Raw genomic sequence first — 25,685 nt, 5'->3', positions numbered from 1 at the left:
AGCTTCTCCTCAGAGACTGAAAATGAGATAGTAAGTCAATGAGGCAAAAAGATAACACAGTGGCACTTCGTAGAAGTGGGGAATAAAGGAATACACACAACAGGGTATAAATCCGGCTGAAGTAGATTCATGGTGATTTGTGAAACCAATCCATGCAGCTTTTAGTACAGTGATAGTAGTTTGCACACAAACTAAAAGATGAAGATTTTTATACCCTTTTAGAGAACTGAATTTGCTACTATTAATCAGGTAAAATACCTAAGCAGAAAAATCAACTATTTGCTCTGGTTCAGCTAGTCTCATACCCTGTTGTTCTACAGAAGTACAAAATAAGAAAAAGAGTCTTTCAGATCTTCTACTAGTAACATGATGACTACATGACAGCTTTGAAGTAGCTAAAATATAATTTTCCTCTACATTTTGCCTAGGACAGATAGTGCTATCTGTTTTCTGTGTACTGTTGTCCAAGACCCCACACAACAGAAGCTTGCTCTAAAAGGATGAAGATACCATTTTTGGATGGCAACTTGAAACCCACAAAAACCAAAAGCATCATTTCAAAGGGAATGGAAGAATTGTGGTTTTACTGAACTAAATTTAGTAAAGATGGTATAGAAAAACATATATGGAGGTCCCAGATCTGCTTAAAAAAATACATCTGATTTCTTAAAAATATTTTCCAGCTGCTTTATATTGCTCTGGTCAAGCAGCTGTAGTCCATTTTACCTGGATGCTTAACCAACTGGAGCATACAAACAAGTACTGTAACACATTGTTTGCTTGAGACATCTGATCAGTAATTTCAATACTCAGAAAGAGCAAAGAAAAGGCAAATTATTCCTGGTTTGCCTGCCATCCATGTTTGCTGTCTGCACTGCCTCTTGTGCCACAGCCACAGTCAGATTTGGCAGAATTAGCAAGATTAGCTGACTCCTCACTGCCATACTTAGAATTTCCTCCCCCAAACCACCTAAACCAATCTTCGTTCATTTGTGAGATATGACTAGAATTGTATTTTTGAAAACCATTCAGTATTTATCATTGAAAATTTACTTTTCATTTGCAGGGTAAAATAGCCCTAATCTGAATTTCTTACCTACTCTGATTACAAAGAACCAAATCCCTGTATGTTTCAAGACTTTTTTTTTTTTTTAATTTATTCTTGGGATTGTCAGGAGTTGCTCCACAACCTCCAGGGATTCCCGCACCAAATCTTCAAGCACAGATTCCTTGGCAAGAAGTGGCTGGATACAAAAATAGGCCATTAGATAAAGGGAGAGGGGGAGACAAAATGATAAATGCTTGTAATTTTACTGCATATAAGAACCGAGGGCAGCAGCCTTCCTAGTCAGCGTTCAAGTATTTGGGATTAGGGCATATCAGAACCAACATGACCTACAGTCAACTAATCATTAGCCAGACAGCTATGACAGCTCTGATTATCCACTAGACCCTAAAATTTCAATTTTCATGAGAGTATTGGGAAATAATACAATTTTAATCTTTTCTTTTTAATGGGCATTCCTTCACGAGTAACGAGACAGTGGGGTTTTTTTACTATGCATATAACTAATCAGCTGAAATCTCACTACCTCTATATCAGTCTGCCTTTGTTTTTCCCCTATGCCCCTACTTAATTAGTTAAACCAGTATCTTCGTTTTCTGCATATGAGTCATCTGACACAGAGTCTTATGCAGGATTGTTATTTTTAGATTAGTGCTCTCCTCCAAACTAATTTTGTGAGATCTGCTTCTTGCGAGGGACACAAATTTTTAGCGCTGAGTATTGCAGTTTTCAATTAAACAGGAGCAGCAAGTTTCATCAGATATGTCCTTAGATTAGTCCCTGATGTCTTATCAACACCATCCCTCACCTCACAATTCTGCCTGACAAAAATTAGCATAAATTAAGACACAAGTACTTACGACATTAACTTGAGAATTAATTTGGACAGGGAGGGCAGGTGACCACGTTTGGAGACAAGGGACCTTGGCACTCAGCAACCATTAGGCACTCTGGGCAGATTTCTCAATTTTCTACCAAAGTTGTGCAATGGTCTACACAAAAAAATGCCATTTTCTCTTTCCTTTTCATCAAAATCCTGAACAGTGTTTCTGTCCATTGCAAATGGATGAAATCCTGTCATGTATGAAGCTGCAACTTCCCTGCCAATCCAGCCACTGTCTTATCTGCAAGCCAGTCTTTCCATCTTGCATCTTTCCAGGTATCATACTTAACCTTAAGTTAATCTTAACAATTGTCCTCCTTTAGGCCAGAAAAGAGAAGGAAAGAGAGAGAAAACAGTCCAAGACATGACAATCTTTCACCTGCTTTGCCTGTGCCCCAATGCCAACTGCACGTCCTGTAGACCCAATTAGTGTTGCGATAAAACTTAAATTAATAAACCTTTGTCTGACTTGTGGTGGGAGGGAAAGGAGATTTAACCCTTTTCTGATGGAAATATCTGAATAATAACATACATAAATGAAAGAAAAGTGGCATCAAATGCTTTCTATCTCCTCTTTAATTTTGTGAATCATAAATAAAAAAAAAATATGGACAGTATTAACATTTCAACACTTTATACATGTCTGTCATTTCTATTTGGAAATATTTGCATGTCATCTGACTTGCCATAGGGCAACTGTTATTCTGCTGGAATTACCTCCTAAAATTGAACAATTTTTGTTGCCTACAGCATTCCTTCAGCAAATTAATTTTTAATATACAGACATACGATATTGACAAGCTGCCCTTGTGCATTATAGCCTGTAACCTCTCTATCTATAAAGGACACACTGTTTCAGAGTCTCAGTCCCTATGGGCCAGTTTGTAAACTTACATACTCACTGTACTGAGTTTAAAGGGACTATACTTGTAAGTAAGTACTCCATGGGGATCCAGCAATTCACCATCCATCTTTATAAACATAGAAAATATGTTTTTTAAGGGACTAAAGATTTGGGTGGGAGAGGAGCACATGGGGAAGAACTGGTTTTTCAAATGTAGCACCGATTAGGCACTCAATATTCTTTGAAGATCAAATTGCAAACGAAGGATGCAACCAAAATAATTTGTCATCCTGGAAAAGCTTAGCAGGAATATTTAAACATTATTCTGTCAAATATCTCAGAAACAGATAAGATACAGACGAAAACTGAATACTACTGCATGGTCATTCATCAATGCCAACAGCAGTTTTCAGGCTACTGAAACATTTGAATATATCTCACAATTCTCTTCACTTGCAACTAAATTAAACATCCACAAATTGACATGCAAATGCTTTTTCACATATTACATATAGACGTATGAGAGATATTAAAGCTCACAATCTGCAAATTGTACTATAGTTTCCTTCTTAATAAAAGCTCTATTTATAAAGCAATGGTTCATTGGGCATTTTAGAAAGAACTCAAGGAAAATATTTTTGTTTATTCCCTTCTTGAATAATTTATATTTCTTTTGCCATGCAGTAATTGTGTCTGCTATTTAATTGCTCCCATTTAAGAGATAATAAAAGATATAAATCATACAGCTTTCAAAAGGTATCATAAGCAAGTTTTATGATCCCACCCTACAAACAGCAAATCCTCCGTGTATTGCTACTGAAACGATATAATTACATCACATCAACAATTTTTATGCTTTTCCTTGCTGCAGGCACCTAAAATAGCAAAATGGATTTTTGTTCAGTGGTAGATAGTCTGCTACAGTATCCCGTGCTTTGTCCTTTAGAGCAATCAACCACTATGAGCTCTAGGAAACCTGAGTGCTATGGTCAAAAAATGAAGAGATTCTTGGAAGAAAGGGGGTTTCTCTATTGACTTAAAAAATCTTTTCTAAACACTTACTTTAATGCTATCTATGTTTATTGCTATCACAAAGTCAGTGTTGCACCCATTTTTATAAACTTAAGTTTGTTTCAAATAAAAAAGAAATCAATCTTTAGAGAATGAGACAAATCAATAGGAATCTTCAATGATTAAGGACATGAGGATTTGATGATGATGAAGGCTACCTTTCAATATGATCAAACCCAATGGCTTCTAAATGCCCCAGAGATACAAAAAGATTACAGTCAATGATTACACAAACTCATCAAAAACAAAACAACATGAAGAAAATTCTTCAAATTGCACAGCATTTTAGTAGCTATGATTAAAATAAATTGCAGACTAAAGACCTACCAGAGGATCAAAGGCTGGCATGGTATCCCCTGTCAATTTCGAGAATATGTGTCTCATAAAGGCCACTTCCAGAATTATTTTACCCCTCAACACACTCTAGTCAAATTAACACTAATCTATTTCCACCACTCATTCTATGTGGCATTGCCCCAGCAATTAATATGTAATGTGTGCAAAGAGAAACTCCAGAGAGCTACATGTTTTGATATAACTACTTTTTTTTTCTTTTAAGAAAATCAGCATTGCAGATGCACTCACTGTCCCAATAGTTTTAGTTTATTCATAACTGTGAGAAGTAATGAGGTAGGAATTAATCAGGAATAATATTTTAGCTCAGCTCTCTTTCTTGATGATATTATTTAGACAAGCTGAACAAACTCTCTGTAGTTCCCATATTGCTGCTATTTATCTTGGAACACAGCAGGTGAGAGCAAGCATCAGTGCAGTAGCTTGCTTTCTGAAAAGTTCAGAAAAACACAATTTTCAAAGCAGTGGACTTTTTGCAATTCTTCAAGAAACCTCCTTTTCAAATAACAAACTCTGCTGCTCTGTGGATAAATCTAAATCTTAAAATGTACGTATTGTTGAGTGAGGTTTACTTGCCTTTTGAACTTGTAGAGGATGAAAGCCCCAACTGCAACTAGACAGATAACAAAGAGAACCACGATAGCCCAGTAGCCACTGCCTCCTCCAATCCTCTGAGAGTCTGAAATACAAAATAAAACAATAGTTTAGCAAGTTTTCTTTCAGATCAGTCACATTCTTGGGCTTTCTTTTCTATCTAATTGTCAGGTCAAAACCATTTTTTGTTATTTGTGTAACCTTTTCATTCCATATGTAGCCTCTCCATAAAGGCAACAATACAAAATTAACTGGTGACTTGTGGCTGAAGGACAGAGGAATAATTTAAAACCAAACAAAACAACAGATGGAGAAAGCAAGGCTTTGAACAACAAATGAACTCATCAAGGTCATCCATTGGTAAAGGCTGGAATGAACAGGGGCTTCCTTCAATCCCAGCCTTCTGGGACGGCTAGCGAATGTTAGCCCTTAAACCAGATGAGGTGCCACAGCAAAACTGTAGCACAAACCGAACCACTACAGCAAAACTGTACATTAAAGACTAGATAAAAGACCTGTGCATTCTGCAGAAAGCTGACAGATAAAACATCCCACCAGGGATATAATACAGAAAGAAATCAAGAACGTCCTGAAACAGATCATGAGGCATGATAGAATAGAAATATGTAACAGATATTTACTTTGTGGTGTTAACAAGTGCCAAATGAAAATATAAACATATACACATGTGCACAAGTATATACACATATATACACACAAGTATATATACACATATATATTTACATGTGTATCTCTATGCAACAATTACCAAGTATTTGTGTATATGTGTATATATACACATCTATATTGATTCAATTATTTTCTCCTTAACTTATCAGAACTCAGAGAGGCACCCACAGGTTGGTCTGTTGGGGGCTTTATTTACGTATTTACCTGAATCGGAGTCAGCTAAAGTCACTAAGACCCAGTATCCTCCCCTCAGAAAGAAACTGATGTTGTGTGCATTCAGGGCTTGCTTTATAGCCGCTATTCTCTGAAAATACAACAGAGAGAATATCAGATGTCTCGCACTCCGTTCTACCTTGAAAGACTCAATGCTCTAAAAAGGCAAACCTCTGGATCATTAAATGGTGAGAAAGTCAGAAAGCATTTGTCAGCACAGCATGAGCTGAAATCTTAAAGAAATTCCATATTTAAAAATCACGCTAAACTTCACGAGCTATAAAAGCTGAAAATGTCAAACCCTTATAGCCAAATCTTTCTTTCTGCTAAGCAAAGCCTTTAGGTTTATCCCATACGTGACAGATAGCATGTCATTTGCACACACTATTGGCTTTACCTGGGTCATAACTCAAACAATGCATAATCCATATTAAAAACTCTCAATTCTTCTAAACCCATCAGAAGAAAACCTGTGATGTCACTTTGCATTTCCTGCTATGAAAAGTAACTGTTATTTATAATGAACTGCATGTCATAATTTGCCTCACCTTCTTACCTGTAATGGGAGGGTTTCCATTTTTACCTAATTTTTAACAATGTTCTGTAGAAATATATATATTCATCCACATGGAGAATATCAGTATTCCTCATATTTTTCTCCAGTGGATAGAGCATAGTAAAATATGGGTTCTCACATTTTTATGGAGCAGAACCATTAAATATACCATCATACCCTAACTCCAGATGACAAACTGTCTGAATTTTCCCTTCTATTTGCTTGTGTCTTCAACATAGGCAATTTTCTAAAAGATTAAAGCTAGTTTTATACTCTATGACTTATCAGTTAGGATACAATTTCCACAAGATGCCAAATTAGAAATACACTTTATATCCATGAAACTGTCACAAGTAACTCCTTTTATGACATTATCAATTATGGTGCTCATTTTGACAAGCCTGCAGTATAATAGATAGAAATCCCTGCAGTCTCTCTCATGTTATGGACAGTGACTACACAAAAGTTCAAATATCCTCACTCACAGTGAGGAATATCTAACTTATGAAGTCATTCCACTGGCAGGTCTTTCAGGAATCTGACATTTACTCTGGTTTTTGCATAGGTGACTAAGGCTTGTTTGTTATTTCTCTCCCCACTCTTGGGTTCCCACCCAAGTCTGTATGAACTACGCTTCCACAGGTCAAAAAATTTGAATCTCATGTGAATCCAGACAAAGGTTCTGACTTATTTATTTCACTGTTAGACTGACGGTCGTTTTAGTAATCATAGGTGTGTTTTTAATGCCTCGAATATTGAGCAGAGTGCTGCCACCTCTCTAACTGTTCATAAAACAAATCCAGTGTTTGGAGCACCTTCCCAGACTCTCTAAGTTCAAAATTTTATACCAGTATTTGAATTTTCTATATTTTTTTCTACATCCTTTCCAATGATAGTATTTGAATATGTGAACACAATGACTCCTGCACTGTGGTATAAGAATGTAAAAGTAACAACATTATTCAAACTCTTACCACTCCCTTGCACATCTGGGAATCTGACCTGCCCTTCTTGTCAAAGCAACTCACTGTGGTACATGTAGTAGTTTATCTAGACAGAGTCTCAAATCTTCTTCAGAAGTATCCAGAGGAGTTCTACTTTGATACTGCTGACTTATTTATGATCTTTGTTATTGCTGGCTGCTTTTATCAATAATGACTCCTATTCTAGACCACAAACTTAAAGAGCATCACATCACAACATTCAGTGCAAAACACCAACATAAACTCCGCCAAGTAGGTGTTCTCTGCCGGACCAAAAACTTCTTGCCTTTAACAATCCTTCGGAAATAATAGAATATCCCAAATGTAAGAGGTTTTCAGCCAGGAATATATAAGTCCGCTTCAAGGGAAGACAGTTCATAATCATGTGTAAATTAAGGATTTTAGGGACACCTTCTCCAAACAAGCAGAAAAGATTCTGCGTTGGTGAGTCCATGCAAGAGTGTCACAACACTGACTTTGAGAACTGGCACTAGCAGCATGACAAAACACATTCTTCTAATGAAACATGATGAAGACCTTCAAGATTCTCTTCTGCTAACAGAAGAAAATGTAATGAATCTTTAAACAAGTGACACCATGAGTATTTTCCTGTTGACCAGTTACTAAGTTTATTTATATATTTTATTTATTATATTTCAGCATACTTCTTGAGTCACAAGGGATTCTAATACAAGACATATTTAATCAAAATTTGTGCCGTTCAATTCTAAATGAACAAAAGTATATGCACATATCAATACCTAAAATAGTGTCCCTTAGCAATAATATAAAAATAGAAATTTAGGCAACTGGCACTAGAAGTCTGGCTCTACAGCACTGCACTCTATAAAACAATTGATGTTGAAATGAGATACTAGAGAACTTGATTTTTTTATCATTGGATAGTACAGGCTGCTGTATTTGCTCTTGTCTCTATTTGTTCCTGCTCCAACCAAATGTAGGTTGTACCATATTTGCCATTTCCATATATGTAATCCCCAACCACCAGTGGTCTGACCTGGTCCATCCTAACAATGTCAGAAACATACATCTGTTCTTCAGAGTAAACAATTATTTTCACCTTTCACTGCTCCTCTTGTTTCAGAAAACCTTTGGAAGGTCTCACTGGAGGGCTGCTTGTTACAGAAACTATGCCCTGCTTAAACTACGGCAATTTCCCCATAGCCCCACTGAACAGAAGTTTTCCCAAATCATTTGCAACATGTGATTGTACTTGAGTAACTGTCAGGATATTTCACACACAAATGTGAAAAAACCCCTTGAGACAGCATTGATTATAATTGATGATATTCTTTAAGCTGCCTTGAAGCATGGCACGAATATAACAGTTGAGATTTAAAAGGAACTAATATGAATAACATTTTGCACTGAAATAAAATGTTTGCACAACCTATGAACCTATCACCATCAGTTCCCTTAAGTTATTAAAGACGTCCATTCCATACATGGTCAGAACAAAGAGAAAGAATTTCCTTTAGAACCTGCACCTTGCTTCTAGAAGAACTGGAAAGATTCAAGTGAAATTTGAAATGGTAATACTCACCTGGCTGAAAGCCATAGTTCATGAATGGCTCTCTACTAAAGAAATACCCTGTTAAAATTAACCATTTCCTGCAACATAATCAGTTTTTCAGACCATTTCCACCACGACTACAGAGGGAACTGTAAGAGTTTGCAGTTGCCACAAAGCAGAAAATTTTGCACGTTCACTCTATACTTTGTGGTTTTTAAAGTAAGACATCTGTTCAAGTACTTTAACAACATCAATATACTCCTTTGGACCTTCCAAAGCACATCCTATAAATTCCAAACACAATCTACTGTGTTAATATGAAGGCTTTTGTCTTAACTCTCCAGCTTTTTGGGTACTGCGATTGAAGTTGTAAAATGCTCTTAAAAATTAACAATACCTCACATTGAGACTCTTTGTAACTTGCAGGACTTAAACAGCAAGATACAAGCAGAGTGTGAGAATCTGTTCCTTCTCTGTCACAGCAGAAGGAAGACTATCATAATTATGAGTGCCAGTCTTCTGATTTTTAACGGGCATAAGGTCTTTTATTATGGAAGAAATATGGTTAGGAAATAAGAATGGAGAAACTAATGTCTGATTTTCCTTCCTCTGTTCTCCCTATATTTGCTCCTTGCCAACTGGAAAGGACATTTGCTCATAAAGGCAGAAACCCCTGCCTGATTCTCTTTACGTTATGGGTCAACTATTAAGGTTCTATTTCTGTTTGACTTGAAATCTAATTTCAATGCCTTCTGAAGACAATGTAGAGATGCTTCTAAATAAACTCTTTGCTCTACAGGATCTTCACATACTGACATGTCAGCACTCGTTTTTGGTTAAAAAACAGGTTGATATGAGTTACTCTTACGAAATACAGTAAGTGCTAGATCATGCTAGTCTATACACTGTCAAACACAGCAGTCATAGTTGTTGATAGCTCTTATATGTCTGTTGTCAGGCGGGAGCGAAATCTTTACAAAGTTCAGGAACACTTTTTCATTCCACTTAAAGACAACGAGAGCATAGTCACTGACCAAAACAGGATGAAGACCGTCCTAACCAGACATTCATTGCTCTGGTTACCTTATCACTAGTTACACTTCTCTTCCTTTTTGGTTGATTTGCTGGTAGTAGCACATGCAAGTCAGCAGTTGTGGGCAGACCAGGTTTCACGACTGTCATGAGTGTTTCTTCAGGAATATTAGTTTCCTGTGTAGACAAAGGCATACAGTAAATTATAAGACAGCGTGCTTTATATTTTATAGAAAATACATAAGTAACTCCACACATGTCTTTTAGTCTTTGGTGTTCAGACCCTTAATATTAAGAGGTGATTCCACCAGAATCTGAAACACGAACAAAGCTAAACATAAATTAATTGAAATGTGAGCTGTTCTTTGAAGATTGGAAGAGCTCAGCATTGTTATCACATTAAAGCAATTTAGTGGCATCATGGAAAGAAGCAAAATGAAACAGTATGCAGTTTTAGCAACACTCTACAACATAAAAAATATCCTAAATGATTTAAGATCCTTTGTGGGCCATTCAGACACTTAGTAGACTTAGAAGGGCATATTCATTATAGCCAAATTCAGCTAGGGAGACTACTTTTCCATCTGTGTTTAATGGTCAAGGAAGTCTTCCAAGGTGAGACTAAGAGCACCTAGGTTCAGTTCCTGAAATTATAATGAATACTTGCCTCCCCCACTGAAAGTCGAGTGCATCCCTTTTTCAAAATACTTCATGTAAATTTTCCTTTTAGTCCCAAATTCCTCATTTCCACCACATACTTAAAATGACAACACTCTGGGCACTTTTCGTAGCATTTCTCAAATATATTCTGAAATTCCATTAAAATGTTCTTTTTTTTTTGCAAATAATTTAGCAATTATCAAAATGCAAGGGCTTTTGTATAAGGGAGTGAAATATTTGCTTGGCTGGCCCTGGTTATGGAATGGCTTTAAATTGATAACAGTGGGAAATAACTTTAATTTTACAATTGATATGAACCTTAAACAAAAATGCAGGGAATGGTATAAAGTCAAAATTCCAGAACCTGATTTGCACTACTGCAAATCCAGGAAACATCAAGTGATTTCCAATACAAACATTTAAAAAAGCTATTGCTCTCACAAGAGCCAGCGTGTGAACGCTCTGCTGCTCGCAGTGTCTGTAGCTAAAGAGCAGAGCTCTCGAGCTCACGGTTAATGTGCTGCTCCTGACTTATCTCTGGCACTGCTGCATGGCTTTGCACTTGATTTAACCTACAGGATTCAGCAGGTCCATGTTTCTTTTGCAAACACGATCTAAAAAAAACAGCTGTAAGAATCGTGTGCCTATATATTACTATATATTATTTATTATACATATTATATATTATATAGTAATTATATATTAAATACTGTATAATATATATTAATTATCTAATATATATTAACCATATATCATATATCATTTTCAAAGTTACATGACTAGCACTGTAATTTCTTCCTTTCTGCTTTGTTTTTACACAAAGACTGCGTCTTTTATATTAAATGGAATCATTTGCTTAGCTTCTAAATATATCACCCTCTAAGTTACTCTTCCTGTTTTGGAGTCAGCAGTATTTCCCAGTATGTCTATCCCTAATCCCAGAGAGCAATATTTAGCATAAATTGCCATTTAGGCTGTGTTAGACCTAAACTGTATGTTACAATATCACCGTCTAGAGCCTGCAAGGAAAAGCAACACTAGGCTCAAACTTGTTTGAAATGTGTTTCATGAGGTTCACTTTATTGTTTTTTTCTGCCTCCTTTTTTCTAAATGAGAAGGCATTAACTTAACCTTCAAGCTTTACGACTGGCGAGGGAACACTTTGTGAGCAATGCGAAAGAGCACCTTTGCAAGAAGCCGTGTTACTACCCGCCCTATGTCTTCCCTCCACTCCGCTATGTCAGGGTTGTACATGTCCAGGTGCTTAGTAAACTTCAGAGGAAGAACGTGAAAATGATCTAGAAAAACAAAAAGAATCAGTTTTGAACAAGTAAAAAAACTGGTTGCAAGAATAGTTGTGTAGAAATAAAAGCTGAAAATACAATTTTTGTTGTTATTTGCTATGCAGCACGGCAGTATCTTGGAACTCCGTTGATCTGTGTTGTGTACTCTTGCATGGAACAAGAATACACTCCTGTCAGGCACATGATTTCTTTCTGCATTTTCATCAACATCATCAAATTTCTGGCTAAAGATAAGAAAGCAGGAAAAACAAAATAAAATTTAAAAAAATTAAAATAAAATAGCAAAATAAAATAAAATAAATAAAATAAGGTAGATTTACGTACGTGCTCTATGGTCATAATCTTCTCAATAATTGTTCTTAACACAGTACACAGACATGGTTGGTTTCTTTTATTTGTAAAGGGAATTCACCAGTGAGTTTTATTCTCACTGAATCCTAAACATTATGGGTTTTGCCCATTACTTGTTCCGGTTTTTAATGTAAAATGAATACTTCACGTACTCCATAAAGTAGCTATTGAAATGAGAACAGAAATTATATGACAAAGGCTAACTACTGCCCTCTTTGAAAAAATAAAAACAAGATAGACTCATACTGTCAAAAATATTGGAAGTACTAGAAGTGGGCTGTTCCTCAGCAAAGAGTCTCAAATATTTTCAGTTTCTTCATGTAGGCTCCTCGAATGAACACTTGGGGAACTTAATGCAAAGCAGAGAAAGAGATCCTCTGGAATGCTTAAGTCAAACCTGGCCTCTCCCACAGTTCCAACAGAATGGTATTTTAATGTGGTTTTCTTTTCCAAAGGTTCCTCTGTTTCCCTCACGGCCAGTACTTTCTTGCTATTGGTATCAGGATTGGCCAACAGGAAGAAGAGACGGAGCATTGGAAAGCCAAAGTCATTGACCTAGTTGCACTGAAAGGGTCACACTTCCAGAGATTTCTAAAAAAGTGGATGTACTTATAAGTAGTAGCATAAACATTACATCCATTTCTCTCAGGGAAGAAGGTTCTTAACAGCCCTAGTTAGCATGAGTGTGGTTTTTACTATTATTTTAAATTAAGTATACTAAAAGCAAAAATAGAACCTTCTTCAGACAATAGAGATGTATCAAGTTCATGATACCTGAAGGCTTTTAACCACTCATTAAAAAGAAGCTTTTTCACTTATCACACTTCCCACATGTGACAGCACAAATACAAACATAATTTGTTGGCACTACATTCTTCACAGTATATTTTGCCTTGTCACCCCATTGTAAGACACAACAAAACACACCAGGGCACAATGAGAAATAAGAGCTGAAACATTATTCAATAATTACAGCGGAGCTATACTTGATCCAAACTCTCAGATAAACATTAAAAGAACAGTGATATATGGTGATAAAAGGCAATTCTTTCACATTGTTCTTAATGCTGAGAGCATATACAGAACTAAACTTTCTTTTTTTTTTCAGAAGTATCTAAAATACTTTATTTAGAAATTCTGAGAAACTTTCTAGTCATAGACCAAAATACTAGTTAAACACTACTTTTACATATAGCATTTGGGAACCACAGTAACATTTAAAATAAGGAAAGGAAACAAAACATTTCAGATTAAACCCTTCCATACAATCGCGCTGGTTCAGCTTCATGGAGTTACCTAGGGACAGTTCTCCTCTCTAATATTAAAAATTAAACTTGGCACTAGATATAATTTTACACCAGGTTCAGTTGTGTCAGGGCTGGTTTAAGAGGTGTAAGAAATGAGTCCACATAAACAAACCAAAAGAAAAAAATTAAGAAGAGTAATGTCTCACCAAAAACGTGGACAACTTTTGAGTCCTGAAGCATGGAGCTCCCACAGGAAGCTTGCACTGTAACTCTGACATCACCTGTCTCAGCAAACTTTGTCACCAGAAAACTCTCCAATGTAAGGAGAGGCTTTAAAAAAAAAGAGAAGTTGAAAATAGAATTTCAGCAAGAACACAAAGAACAGCATCTGAAAAGACTGTTACCAAAAACACTAGCAAAAAAGTTTTTAATTATTTAATTAATCAACATTTTATCAAGTTCAATTACAATTTTCAGTATAGGATGCTTCTTTTCTTACACAGATTCTTTATAAACAGAACATCTGCCAGATAAGGCAAACATTGCTTTCAGAATAAATGGTAGAGTATTAGGTTTTCCTTCAGATGCCACTGAAATAAATGGATTTTGAGGCAGGCTCAACAATTCCTACAAGATCATATGTAGCAAGTCATTTGCTTCAAAAAATGTAGGGTATGTCAAGGTCAAAAGAATTAATTCTGTCGACATAGAACATGACCCATGGAAGTGCACCAGTCCGCCGCAACCTCCAAAGTGGAGCAGAGATACTCTGCTCCCTGACCACATTGGTATGAATTACAAACCCTTCACAAAATTACATCGATCTGTGGTGTCTGTTCTAGCAATGACAAAGTCAATAATAATGAACAGATACAGGCTTGGATTACTGCAGGCTGCACATTTACAAGAAGAAAGTTCATTGTGCTTATCTGTAGCATTCCTCTGTCAAACTTAGTCTGCCTCATTAAAAAAATACTTATCTGTTATTGAAAGAATTACCATAAAAAAAATTAACCCAGCTAGACAAGAAATATTCCCAACACAAATACTTGGATATATATGCTCTAGGATATGTTCATCGAGATTTTCTATCCCCAAATGAGTATCACTAGATTGAGTGCTCTCACTGTTTTAATATCCTTTTAGATGCCCATTATTTTTAATATGCCATTTTACTTTAGACTCCCAGAAAATATTTAGCTATATGATAAATATATTTCCATACAGCCCTTCAATTTATCATATTCAAATTATCAACACATAAGTATGTATATCCAAGTTTCATCATTCACCAATGCTATGATCCCAAACACATCTCCTCCATAAGTGTTTTTCACTTGGGTAATGAAATACAATAAATTGTTGATCACCCATGGAAGAAAACAGTTTAGAAATTCAAACTAATTCTAGAAGCGAAATTTCCATTCCCAAATAAGTATCAATAAAGGGAAATTAACATCTTAAATGCATGTGATAAAACACGGGCAGTTAGATACTGCTTGCCACCAGATATAACTGGTTATTTGGAATGGAAGATGGGTCTAAAAAAATTCATCCTACATGGTAGCATTCCTATTAAAGTAAATGGTTCCATTCAACCTTTATTGGAAACAGATTGAAAATAACGTCTGTCAAAACCATTCATGTACCTGAAGATTGTTGCCTATCCACCAGTAGAAGACTGTCAAATTAGGGTTCTTGGGCAGTATGATGGCTGTCAGGTTCACCTCTTGATTTCTCCCAATGACCGGAACCACTTCTAAATTTAAAGCCTGTAGTGGAGCTAAACAAAGTTCCCAAAATATCATTGAACAAGAATCCCTCAACTTTTTAATGCCTCCTTTCCCCAATATGTCTCATCTGCACACCATGTAAGGTCTTGAATTTATTTTTCCCTCCCTCCTGCTTTTACACCTATGTTGAAAGCTATGGGCAAAATTGGAAGGATCTCAATTCAACCAGAAATATCCATCCAAACAAGCCACAAACAAAATTCTAGAGCAATGAGATAAATCATGAAAATGCACCTTTCTGCTGCGTTTTTGTAGTGTACATTCAATTCTATAAAACATAATCAGATATCCCAGTTTAAAAGGGGGAAAAAAAAATCTCAGATTTTATTTAACTAATAAAAGATCAAATGAATAGAAATCTAACAAACTTCAGACTGCTAAGGGAAAAGCAGAAAACTGGAAAAGAATATTGCTGACTGCCTATTTTCTTTACAAAGTATCAGCCTTTAGGCTCACACCACACATAAACTCTCATTAACACATGCTTTAAAACAGATGTGTACATCAGGGGAGCAGTTACTTGCAAATCAATACAGATAACCTCTGTACTCCAAAATGTGCCTTAGAATAAGCTTATTCCTTTCTGAACTTTTGCCTATGAAAGCAGTAAACATTATTTGCATAAAAGAAATGAATCATGGCAATGATTTTAGCTGCTTCTTAACGTTGCATTTTGTCTCATAGTAGAATAACTTCATTGCAAAGCTTTACAATAGTATAATGTTAGTGAGACATGTCTAACTAGCTCAGGTTGCTCAGAGCCCCATCAAGGCTGACCTTGAACGACTCCAGGGATAGAGCCTCCAGCACCTCTCTGGGCAACCTGTTCAAGTGTTTCATCACCCTCATAGCAAAGAACTTCTTCCTAACATCTAATATAAATCCACTCTGCTTTAGGAGGCATTCAAGATCAGGCTTGATGGGGCTCTGAGCAACCTGATCTAGTTAAAGATGTCCCTGCTCAGTGCAGGGGGGTTGGACTAGGTGATGTCTAAAGGTCCCTTCTATGATGATTCTATGAATCAGAATATCTTAACCTCAGCTGCACCATCTGTTCAGGATACCAAACCACTGTATGTTCCAACACACATTCATTACACAGAATGATACTCATCCATTTTTGTCCTCTTTTGTTCATCTCATCACAAACTTAGAGGTAATTAAACTGGTCTAAAGTCTTTTTTTTTGTGTGTGAACTGAATCATTGCCTATTAACTTCTAATTCACTTTGACTATACTGATGGGACTTTTCTGAGAACAAATTGTCTGAGCTGTGTACACCCTCCTTTTCTACCTTCTTTCAACCAGCACATGTGGTGCTTCGTCTGAATGTAAAGCACTTCTTTCATTCTGTGTTTCCTTCTGATGACTCTTTAACCACCTCCATGAGTTCAAGATGTGCTGAGTGCTTAAACAAATGATTTCTTCAACAGCTCATTTACCGAAACAGTGTTAAAATGCTTCTCCTGTTATTGGTGTTGAGAAAAATTCAGAAACGGTAGGAATTCCATTCAATTAGTTCCTCCTAGAAATAGATTTTCCTTCTGATGAGGCAAATTGAAGAAGCCTGGAGGGATCTGCATCACTGTCTTGATTTTTTTCATAAATTTACGTTTTCCCAGAAGGACTGATCATTTTGAGACATGGTTTTGCTCCAGAATAAGGTTACCTTCTTTTCCAAAATTTTTAGAGGGGAAGTTGTTTTGTACTTAAATGGTGACTGTTATTCCACATCTGCCATCCCTATATATTAAAAAGCTCAGAAAAAATTACTGTGATTCCTTCTGCTTGTCTCAGTCACAACATGCCAAACGCATTTGAATAAGCTTCATAGCATCCTTAAGTGTGTACAGTTAGGAATGAAGTTGACTTACACAATTTCTGTTTAATGAAGCTACAAGCTCAGTACAAATTTCAAAGCTCCTTGATTATCCGCACACTATTGAGATTATTGCTTCCTGAAAATGTATACCTAGTTCTTCAGTTCTTTTTATTCTGGGTTACCTACTCATGTTTATACTACTAGACTTGCTCTCACTTCTCTCACAGTTCGTTAACAAATTGTAGATTGTGTGAGCTAGATCAGAAAGCAAAGGCCAAAGTTCCTATAATTGTCCTGCACTACAGAGCATCCCATAGCAACAGAACTTTCTTTTAGCATTCGTTCCTGAAAAAATTCCCTGGGAAAACACCAGCTGGAGATAAAGTAAAAGTAGGACTCCATGGACTTTTCTGCTTTCATGGTATTCCACAGTGAAAAATGTCCCTGAACGCTATTAGTGTTTCTGTAGAATGCAGAAATAGCATTTAAATTAGTGCCAGATAATTTCCTCAACTCTTCTAATTTACTTAAAAAATTAAACAGAGTAAATCACATAGAAAGCATTTATTCAAGTGGGCTGAGTGATGTGCTTCTGTGAGTCTTCTAGACTACGCACAGTATGCACAGACAAGCTCAGGAACGGACCATGACTGTGCCAGTGCTCTGCTGCTGCCTCTACACTTCGGCACCGAAGTCCTCCTAATGCACCAGGCATTTTACTTGTGAAAGATCCCTCTGCAATTTGTAAACCCACCACTTAAAACACAACCGACATCTTTCATTTTTACTGTTTATCCTGATGCAGGCCACACCAGAGGCACATTGTGAGAAAGCGGTTGTTCCACTCTCCGTGAGGGCTTGCTACTCCTTGTCATTCTCTGAACAGCAAGAAGTTGTTCTCCCCAGAGAGAAGGATGTTTGTTGCTTGTATAGATTTACTGTTTCTGTGCTTAATCTACTTCTGAGCACCTAGACGCTCCTAAAAAGCAGCGGAGAAGTCCTAGGTAATTTATCTGAGCTCTCTGGAGTTGTCAAATGGTTGAAAACCCAAACACAACAAAGAAACAGATAATGAAACTGAGGCAGAGAATTCGATTCTGATCCTCTCCATTTGATTGTAATAGGACATTGGCCATTAGTATTAATGGGTTGGGCTCTATGTGGTAATGAAAGCAGAACTGGAAATGCTGGACTCAAGGATTCTGACATAAATGTCAGCAGTCCCTAGACAGGCTGACATAAAGCACACGGATCTATGCACAGCCTTGTATGTGGCTCCAGTGATTTCCATTGCTTTGGGATTAGGATGGAAGACACATCACTCATAACAGGGAAACAGACACCTGGAGAATGCAAAATGAGTATTTTTTTCTTTTTGATGTTATTTGTTTCTAAATTTCTGACACATCTAAAAACAGACAGAGCAATAGCTGTCTTGAATCTTGAAGGAAGAGGAAAATTCAGTTCCAGTTATGAGTTTTCTTCTTCATTTCAGCTATGAGATAACTGAGGTACATTAAGCTTGCAATGGTGCATGATGCTTCCTGTGCCATGCTATTCTTTTCTTTAAATCTATTTGATGGGGTATTTTAGTTAATAATTAAGGAGAGGGAGAGTGAGACAAGTCTAAGTTAAATAATGCTGCCTGCCAACATGGCTATACCCAAGTATCACTCTAAAACTACATAAAATCTAGATTCTAGTACTTTACTAAGTAGCCTGACTTGTAGAAACACTGAGATTTTAGTTCTTTTAAAAAATTATACAAGAGCTCATGTGTTTCTTAACACATCCATTCACTTGCTTCACACAGCACCTAGAAGCTCGTAAAAAGACATAGCTTGAAGTGTTAAATTTTAGCTACTAAGACTGCCAATGTGGTGTCAATTCAGAAAGATGGATCAAACCCAAGATTTGAATTGAGGCATGCTTGCTGTTTAAAACAGTAATACACCATCCCTCCCTCAAATAAGAAAAACCACCAACACTCTAACTGACATCCCAATACATTAGATTTACAAGCCTCTGCATTAATAACACACAGCACTGCAAGACTGTGTGGTGTTACTGAAAAAAAATGCATTTTTCCTAATTGTGACTAGTAATTTTCTTTAGTACTTCATAGTTCTCATGAAGTTTTACAGAGCAGCAAAAGTAAGAAAATCAAAGTGCTGATTTACAATTGACTTGGACGAATACCACAGCCTCATCGTGCCCAGCCACATTCTCAGCTTTCACTGAGACACGGTAAATCCCAGGATTGTCATAGCGGTGACGGATGGGTTCTCCAGTCATTGTAAGGTTCACGTATATTGCCTTAAAACCATCTCCAAGATCCACCTGGTATTTGGTATTCAATATATCACCCTAAAAGAAAAATATATAAGAAATACTTTGAATGGTCGGAACCAAAAAAGACAGGACACATGACTAAAACCATTTTCTGAATCAAAACAGCATTTCCAGCCCCAGCCAGATATTTTGACTCAACTGTAAACATTGCAGTACAACTACTACACCCATGGAAGAGATTTTAGTGTTGCGTGTATTAATAGAGAATACAGAATTTTCACAGAAAGGGGCTATCTTAAGATACATCAGACCACTAACCAAGTTGTATGACAGAGAAATCATCACTCTTGTTTTAATGCAGCTGGACATTAACTAACAGAATGGTGCAGGGCAGCCCAAGTTCTGGAGTGATGCTCATATGATTGCAAACAACTGTGAATTACCACTCATCCAGTAAAGTTCAAGCCTAGGGAATTATAAAGTAAGGCTAATTGGTTTAGATGTTCTTCACAGCACCTCCCAACCACATCCTCTGAGTGTCAGCTACATGGACTTCCATGATGCAAGATGAGATCTTTGCACTGACATATTACACTGTACTGTGTTATACAGAGCTACCAGCACATCTAGAACTAACATGTTCTACTGCAAAATTACACGCATCCTTAATGAAGCAGATCATTGAGCTGAGTTTGGGAAAGGGTTTAAAATTCTAGCCAAAGAATTCTGGCATGTCAAACATCTTATAGAATTTATAATTCATTGCACTTCTAAGTGGTCCTTTAAATGACACTGTCTTCCTAAACTCAGGCCTAAAATAATGCAAGACTAATAGCACTGTCAGAGGACAAACATACGCCCATCACTCATACGTCCATCAGTCATGTCACGGTGTGGCTGCTCGAGAGAGAAGTCAAGACTGTGCTATGTGGACTGGTGATGTGGATGGAGTCAAAGGAAAATTAATTCTAGCTCCAAGTAGCAACCCTTTTCCAATACCACTGGCAGCACTGCCTTAGCGAGCTGCCCTGCTTCCTCAGTCTTCAGCACTATGTTCCTCCTTGCTTGCCGCAGTACATGGTCATCACAGTCATGCAGTTAAAATAGGTTGCAGGGCCAAGCGTGGTAGAAAATCCTCCGTATGTGAAAACACATTGTTGGTTTAAAAATCTTTGCTGCCTTTAGGAAAGGAACATATACATCCACATGCTAGTCAGGTGACCCGAATGGCCATCAGAGCAGAGAAGGACTAACATCCGCTGAAGTATTCAAAAATCACTTCACTTCCCACAAGCCACTCTTTGAAACAGGTTTGTATCAAACACCAATCCCAAAAGGCAGCACTAACGTAAAATCAGAGGAGGCAACAGAGCCTAGAACTTACATACCTTGGCATTATAAAGCAAAGGAAAACATACTATTATTCCCTCCTTTTATTATTTTAAGTTTGGTTGATTTTCTTCCATGTTTCATCAGATGAAAGAGCATTGCTTATAATGTAAAACAATACCCATAATAAGCAACCTGTAGGGTTATCAAATACTTAAACACCATATTTCAACACACATAAAGGACTCTGAAAGCTTTTTCTCTGTGAATATTTTTTCCAAATAACATCTTTCTTTTGACAACAGATGGGTAGGATTTAGCAGGGGAGATAATATGTTATTAAAGTTTAAAGCAAAAGAGATGTCTTCTTGCCAGAAATGTGCCAGTAAGTGGAATCTCTTTAGATGACATTAGCTAGCAAACAGTTCTTGTTTGCTCTTTCTTATGCTAACAAGTATACATGCATATCTTTTTCCAGGTGAGACAGAAAACAGTGTTGAAAGCTAGTAGATGCAAGCTTCTCTTAATGTTTTATTCTAATAGCTTCCCTAGTGTAAAGATGAGTGTTGTCTTCAAAAGACCAAGGCACTTCTGTTTCCCTGACCACAAAAGACAGAAAGGCAGTGGACAGATAAGAAGAGTCACATAGAGAAAGGCAGCCAAATTTAAAAGGAATTAGGGATTCCACTTCCATGCAAAATAGATGATTGTCATGACATTATTTATTCATACATCCAGCCAGCAGAATTTAGGAAAAAGATAATTATAAATTTTTATTATTTCTAAGGACACTTGCAACTTCACAAATATATTCTAAGCCTGCTTTCCTTACTCCCTGCCGTCTGGCTTTCCTGCACCTAGTAATACACATTCACATAAACTAGTAAATTAATTTTGTTCAGGAGAGGGAGTGGTATGCTTTGGTTTGTCCTAGTAGAGCTGTTTCTTAAACTCAGTAACTGTTACGAATTCTCATTAGATTTTGTTATACAGATTAAAACCTAAGCAACACTCAGGACATTCGAATATAAATATTATTCTCAGCTATAGGGGGCAGCAAACTGCTACATTTCTTCTAAACCTCCCTTCCACATCCTCGGCAAAGGCTTCATCAGAAAACACAGCACGGGATTCCCTTCATCAAGATCCCTCACTTCTATAGATTTTGGAATAGTTATACAAGCTTTATGTATTGGCACAGAGATTCATGAAAGCTTCAGGAGGAGAAAAAGTCAAACTTCCAATCAAAGTCATTAGAGTCCAAATTGCAACCAAATGCTCTGTTCTTACAATAAACATTTCCAAACAAATTATAAAAAGAGAAGGCAGCAAACTGCTGGGGCACTGCAAGCACTGGGATGCAGAGCCTGCGAAGCATTAAGCAGGCCGGTGCTCTGCACGTAACCTCCTTGATTCCATTATGGAAATCAATCCCAAGTGCCCGATTTATATTGCACAGGTTTGCCAAAATGTGTGAACTATCCTCAAGTTCTCGCAAATCAGTGGGGTTAGCCAGGAAGTACAATACTCCAGTAACCTGAGCAGAGCAGTTATAGCCTAATGCTAAAAAACAAGCATTAGGAAACCCACGACAAACAACTCATCCAAAAGTTACTCGCTGCTGTTGGTCAGGGCCCTAGGGCACTTTCTATCTCAATAAGCAGAAAAAACCATATCGCTGGCAACACAACTAATACATAATAAATTTTCCTGTGCTGTGCTATTTGGTGATTTTGGTAAAGCTTTGTCTCATTTCTTTCTGAAATGCAGATTCTCAAAAAAAACTTAAACCAGAATATTAAATGTTCTCTGATACAGCAGTTGAAATTTTCAGTCCAAGGAGACTTCAAAAATTTACTTCCTTTGATTTTCCAAGAAGTCATTGCCTTTAAGGAATAATGACTGTGCTGCTGAGGAGACAAATCCTGTTCTGTGGAAGGAATCTGGTGGTTTACTGAGCTTACCAGATTGTCTGATCCACCTGAAAACAGAAGTTTCAATATTGAGAGAGTCATTCATCTTTGTCTCAAGCACAAATTAATCTTCTTCCAGCAGCAAAGCAAGTAGGAGTGAAATGAACCCTAAAAATAGCAAGGAAACTTTCAGAAAGCCAACGTTCATTACTACCTGCTCCTGTCTGACGATGAAGGTGATGTCTTCCCCAGGCTTAACAGCCAGGCTTTCTTCTCTGATGCTGATCTGCAGCCCCTTGGGAGCAATCAATGGACACATATGCTGTGCTAAGTTCTGCTGCAGGTCTACACCTCCCTCACACACATTAGAAATAACTTTCCTGTACCTGCAAGAAGAGTAAGCAGTGAGAATAGTGAATCAGGTGAGCAGGAGAATGCTATCAGAGGCACTGAATGTGAGTGTGATGGTAGCTGACAAATATTCCTTGGGTTCACAAGCAGGCAAGATTACAGATAAAACCAACTCACGGTGCAAATACTTGGATAAGGAACATTGCCTGTACTGAGTAAACCCTGTTGAAGAAGGGGGGTTTGGAGCATGATGAGGATTTCACTTGTTTGCACTGGAAGAGTTTGCCTTTCTGAATTTAGAAACATGTCTGATCAGCCCTCCAGGAGTTAGATAGTCTGCTGTCCTCTCTGCCATATCCTTTCCTAGCATTCAGCAGTCTTCAGTGCTCTAGAGATCAGGAAGAAATTAGACCAAGCAGCTTCTGTATTAACCCAGAACCAATTGCTTAACTGCTGGTTTCAAATCTATGCACTTCTTAAAACACTTAAAAGCATTTACTTAACATAACAGTATAAAAGAGTAAAAAGCCTAACACTTCTAAAGAACTAATAATGAAATACTTAGATGTGTATAGTAAGCATTTACAGATCAGTTTCCCTCAGGTATGTTATTTTTAAACATCCTTCAAAATCAGGGTCAGATTTCACTCTTTTGAATTCCTATTCTGTGTATCACAGCTGTCAGCTACAACCCAAAAGGCATCATTTTCCTCAGTGAGGCAAATGTACACAGAGACCGTGATTCTATTGCCAGATTTGACATTTCATTCATTTGGTTCTCATCTCCACAACCGACAGAGATGATGTTATGATAAGGCAGAATAGATGCCAGCTGCAAGCTATTCTCAGCACAGACGTCAGACTACATAGTATATTCCATGCAGTATTGTTTAGTTACTAAAGCTTTCCTTTGATTCTGAGTATCCCATATGGTCAGAAAAAGAATACATTCTCCACAGAACTCCTTATCCCTATGGAAGCCAAAGACTGAGAAGTTCCGTGAGACGTTACTGGCTCCTCAGAGTAATTCATTGGATTCAAACTGAAAATTGGAAGATTCTACATATGCTCTAAGTCAGAACTTTTGCATTTCCCAGTTTTTACAGTTTGCCTTATTTATATTTCCTTCAAACCACTTTAGTGGCCCTTGGTCAGAATGTTCTCCTCCTCTCTGGCGGCCTCGTCAAGCCAGTCAAACACAAAATAAGCTTACCCAGTGCTGCTGGTGTATGCCTGCCCCAGCACGCAGTCTTCAGGAGGTGCTTCTGGGTTAAACCAAAAGTCAGCAAAGCATTTGCTAGACTCCGACTTTGGGACTGCGGAGCGCTCAAAACCATAATCACTGAAAAACATCAACATCAAGTGTGTTACTATCTCCACTTCATTCAGCAGTCTAATCTAGGGAGGATGAGACTGCTTTTCTAAGAGTAAAAAGGCTTTTTTACTATTATTCTACCAGCTGAACATACAAGTCAATGAAGCCAGTTCTGTTCACAGTCTAATTTCAATGGGAGTTGTGTACACTTGGGGGAAAAAAGTGGTTGCAATTACTTTGTCAGTTCTGTAAAATTAGCTCTCTTGGTAGCTTAGATTTTTACAGGGTTTCCTTTGCCACTCAGACCAACACATTTTTTTCTGGTTTTTTTCACTTCATCTGCAAATAGAACGGGTTTCCTTGCCTTATAAATCAATCCAATGGTCATTTTTCAAGTTTCAGTCAATAGAGAAAAACATCAGAATTTGTTCAGTCGGGTGAAATAAATTCTTAAAACATAGCAATCTTTTTAAGCAAAGGCAAATGTCCACAGAGAGACTCACCATAAGAAATCAGAGTTCACACATTCACAGACTTTGGATGTGAGAGCTGATGTGAAACTTCTCCCTTTAATGCACCATGATGAAATCTTCCTCTTTCGAAAGCTCCTCTGCTGGCCCATGATGCAACGATCACCCTGAACATCAAAGCACCAGTCTTATTGCACACCATCATCTACACCACACAGATGCCGTCACCTACACCACACACCCTGTGCTTCCTGAGAAAATCTGGTTTTGCTGCCAAGACTACAAACTCGTATGAACTCTCTCATATTCAAAAAAACTCTCATATCTGCTGCTGTCCACTAACAGGCCATTACGGAGTTGTAACATAAGCTTTATTTCAGGGCACAAATCCAAAGATATACAGGAAAATTCAAGTGCAATTTAACCCATTTCAACTGTGCACAATCTAGGCACGACCCTACAACTGGCCACTTAAAAATTCAGTGTGGATGCAGATGGCTGAAGGTCTGTGTAAATCACAGTGTCTTGGCAGTCAGTACAAAGCACCAACCATGTGGACACAGGTAGAATGAAGACTACATGAACACACTCCACTGGTAACTGGGCAGCTGCAAGTACTCTGTCAAAGTAATTTCAGTAGTTTCTAATTTCTGAAAGACATTACAATGCCAGTATCCCAAGATACTGTTAGTCTTCTGGCTCATATTGCATAATATTCTGTATAAACAGACAACATTCCCAAACAAAAAGTGTAAAATGAGGCATGAGAACTAGCAAGAGAGAGCTGGAGAGCTGGAATAACATGGAGCATTATGCAAAAAAACCCCAACCCTGCAGAGAGTGAGAGAACAAATGTACTGGAAGAAGTAAAACATGATTATCAGTATCATTATGAATAAATATGAAATTCTATTTAATATAAAAGCCACCTCACATTGGTCTCTTTAAGTAATACGTTGTATAGAGAAGGTAGCATCCGAAAATTGGATTTGGCCAGAGCACCAGGATTAGTACAGCC

At 37.3% G+C, this 25,685-nt stretch overlaps 1 protein-coding gene across 1 annotated transcript in view; it reads right to left on the bottom strand.

Annotated features, from left to right (window-relative positions):
- Window positions 1-4,790: 4,790 nt before the first annotated feature.
- Window positions 4,791-25,685, bottom strand: part of SORCS2 (sortilin-related VPS10 domain containing receptor 2) — a gene marked incomplete at both ends in the record, with an annotated part of 42,379 nt that continues 21,484 nt past the window's right edge. Inside the window, 10 exons of the mRNA XM_009866956.1 lie at window positions 4,791-4,897; window positions 5,707-5,806; window positions 9,872-9,997; window positions 11,666-11,778; window positions 13,589-13,712; window positions 15,032-15,165; window positions 19,178-19,364; window positions 22,746-22,917; window positions 24,096-24,224; window positions 24,701-24,834. Of these exons, the coding sequence (XP_009865258.1) occupies window positions 4,791-4,897; window positions 5,707-5,806; window positions 9,872-9,997; window positions 11,666-11,778; window positions 13,589-13,712; window positions 15,032-15,165; window positions 19,178-19,364; window positions 22,746-22,917; window positions 24,096-24,224; window positions 24,701-24,834 (1,326 nt within the window). The remainder of the gene's footprint in view (window positions 4,898-5,706; window positions 5,807-9,871; window positions 9,998-11,665; window positions 11,779-13,588; window positions 13,713-15,031; window positions 15,166-19,177; window positions 19,365-22,745; window positions 22,918-24,095; window positions 24,225-24,700; window positions 24,835-25,685) is intronic.

This window comes from Apaloderma vittatum, unplaced genomic scaffold (assembly GCF_000703405.1).
Source record: "Apaloderma vittatum isolate BGI_N311 unplaced genomic scaffold, ASM70340v1 scaffold523, whole genome shotgun sequence".
Taxonomy (NCBI): Eukaryota; Metazoa; Chordata; class Aves; order Trogoniformes; family Trogonidae; genus Apaloderma; species Apaloderma vittatum.
Note: the sequence above shows the minus strand (reverse complement) of the source record. Positions and strands in the feature narration are given on the sequence as shown.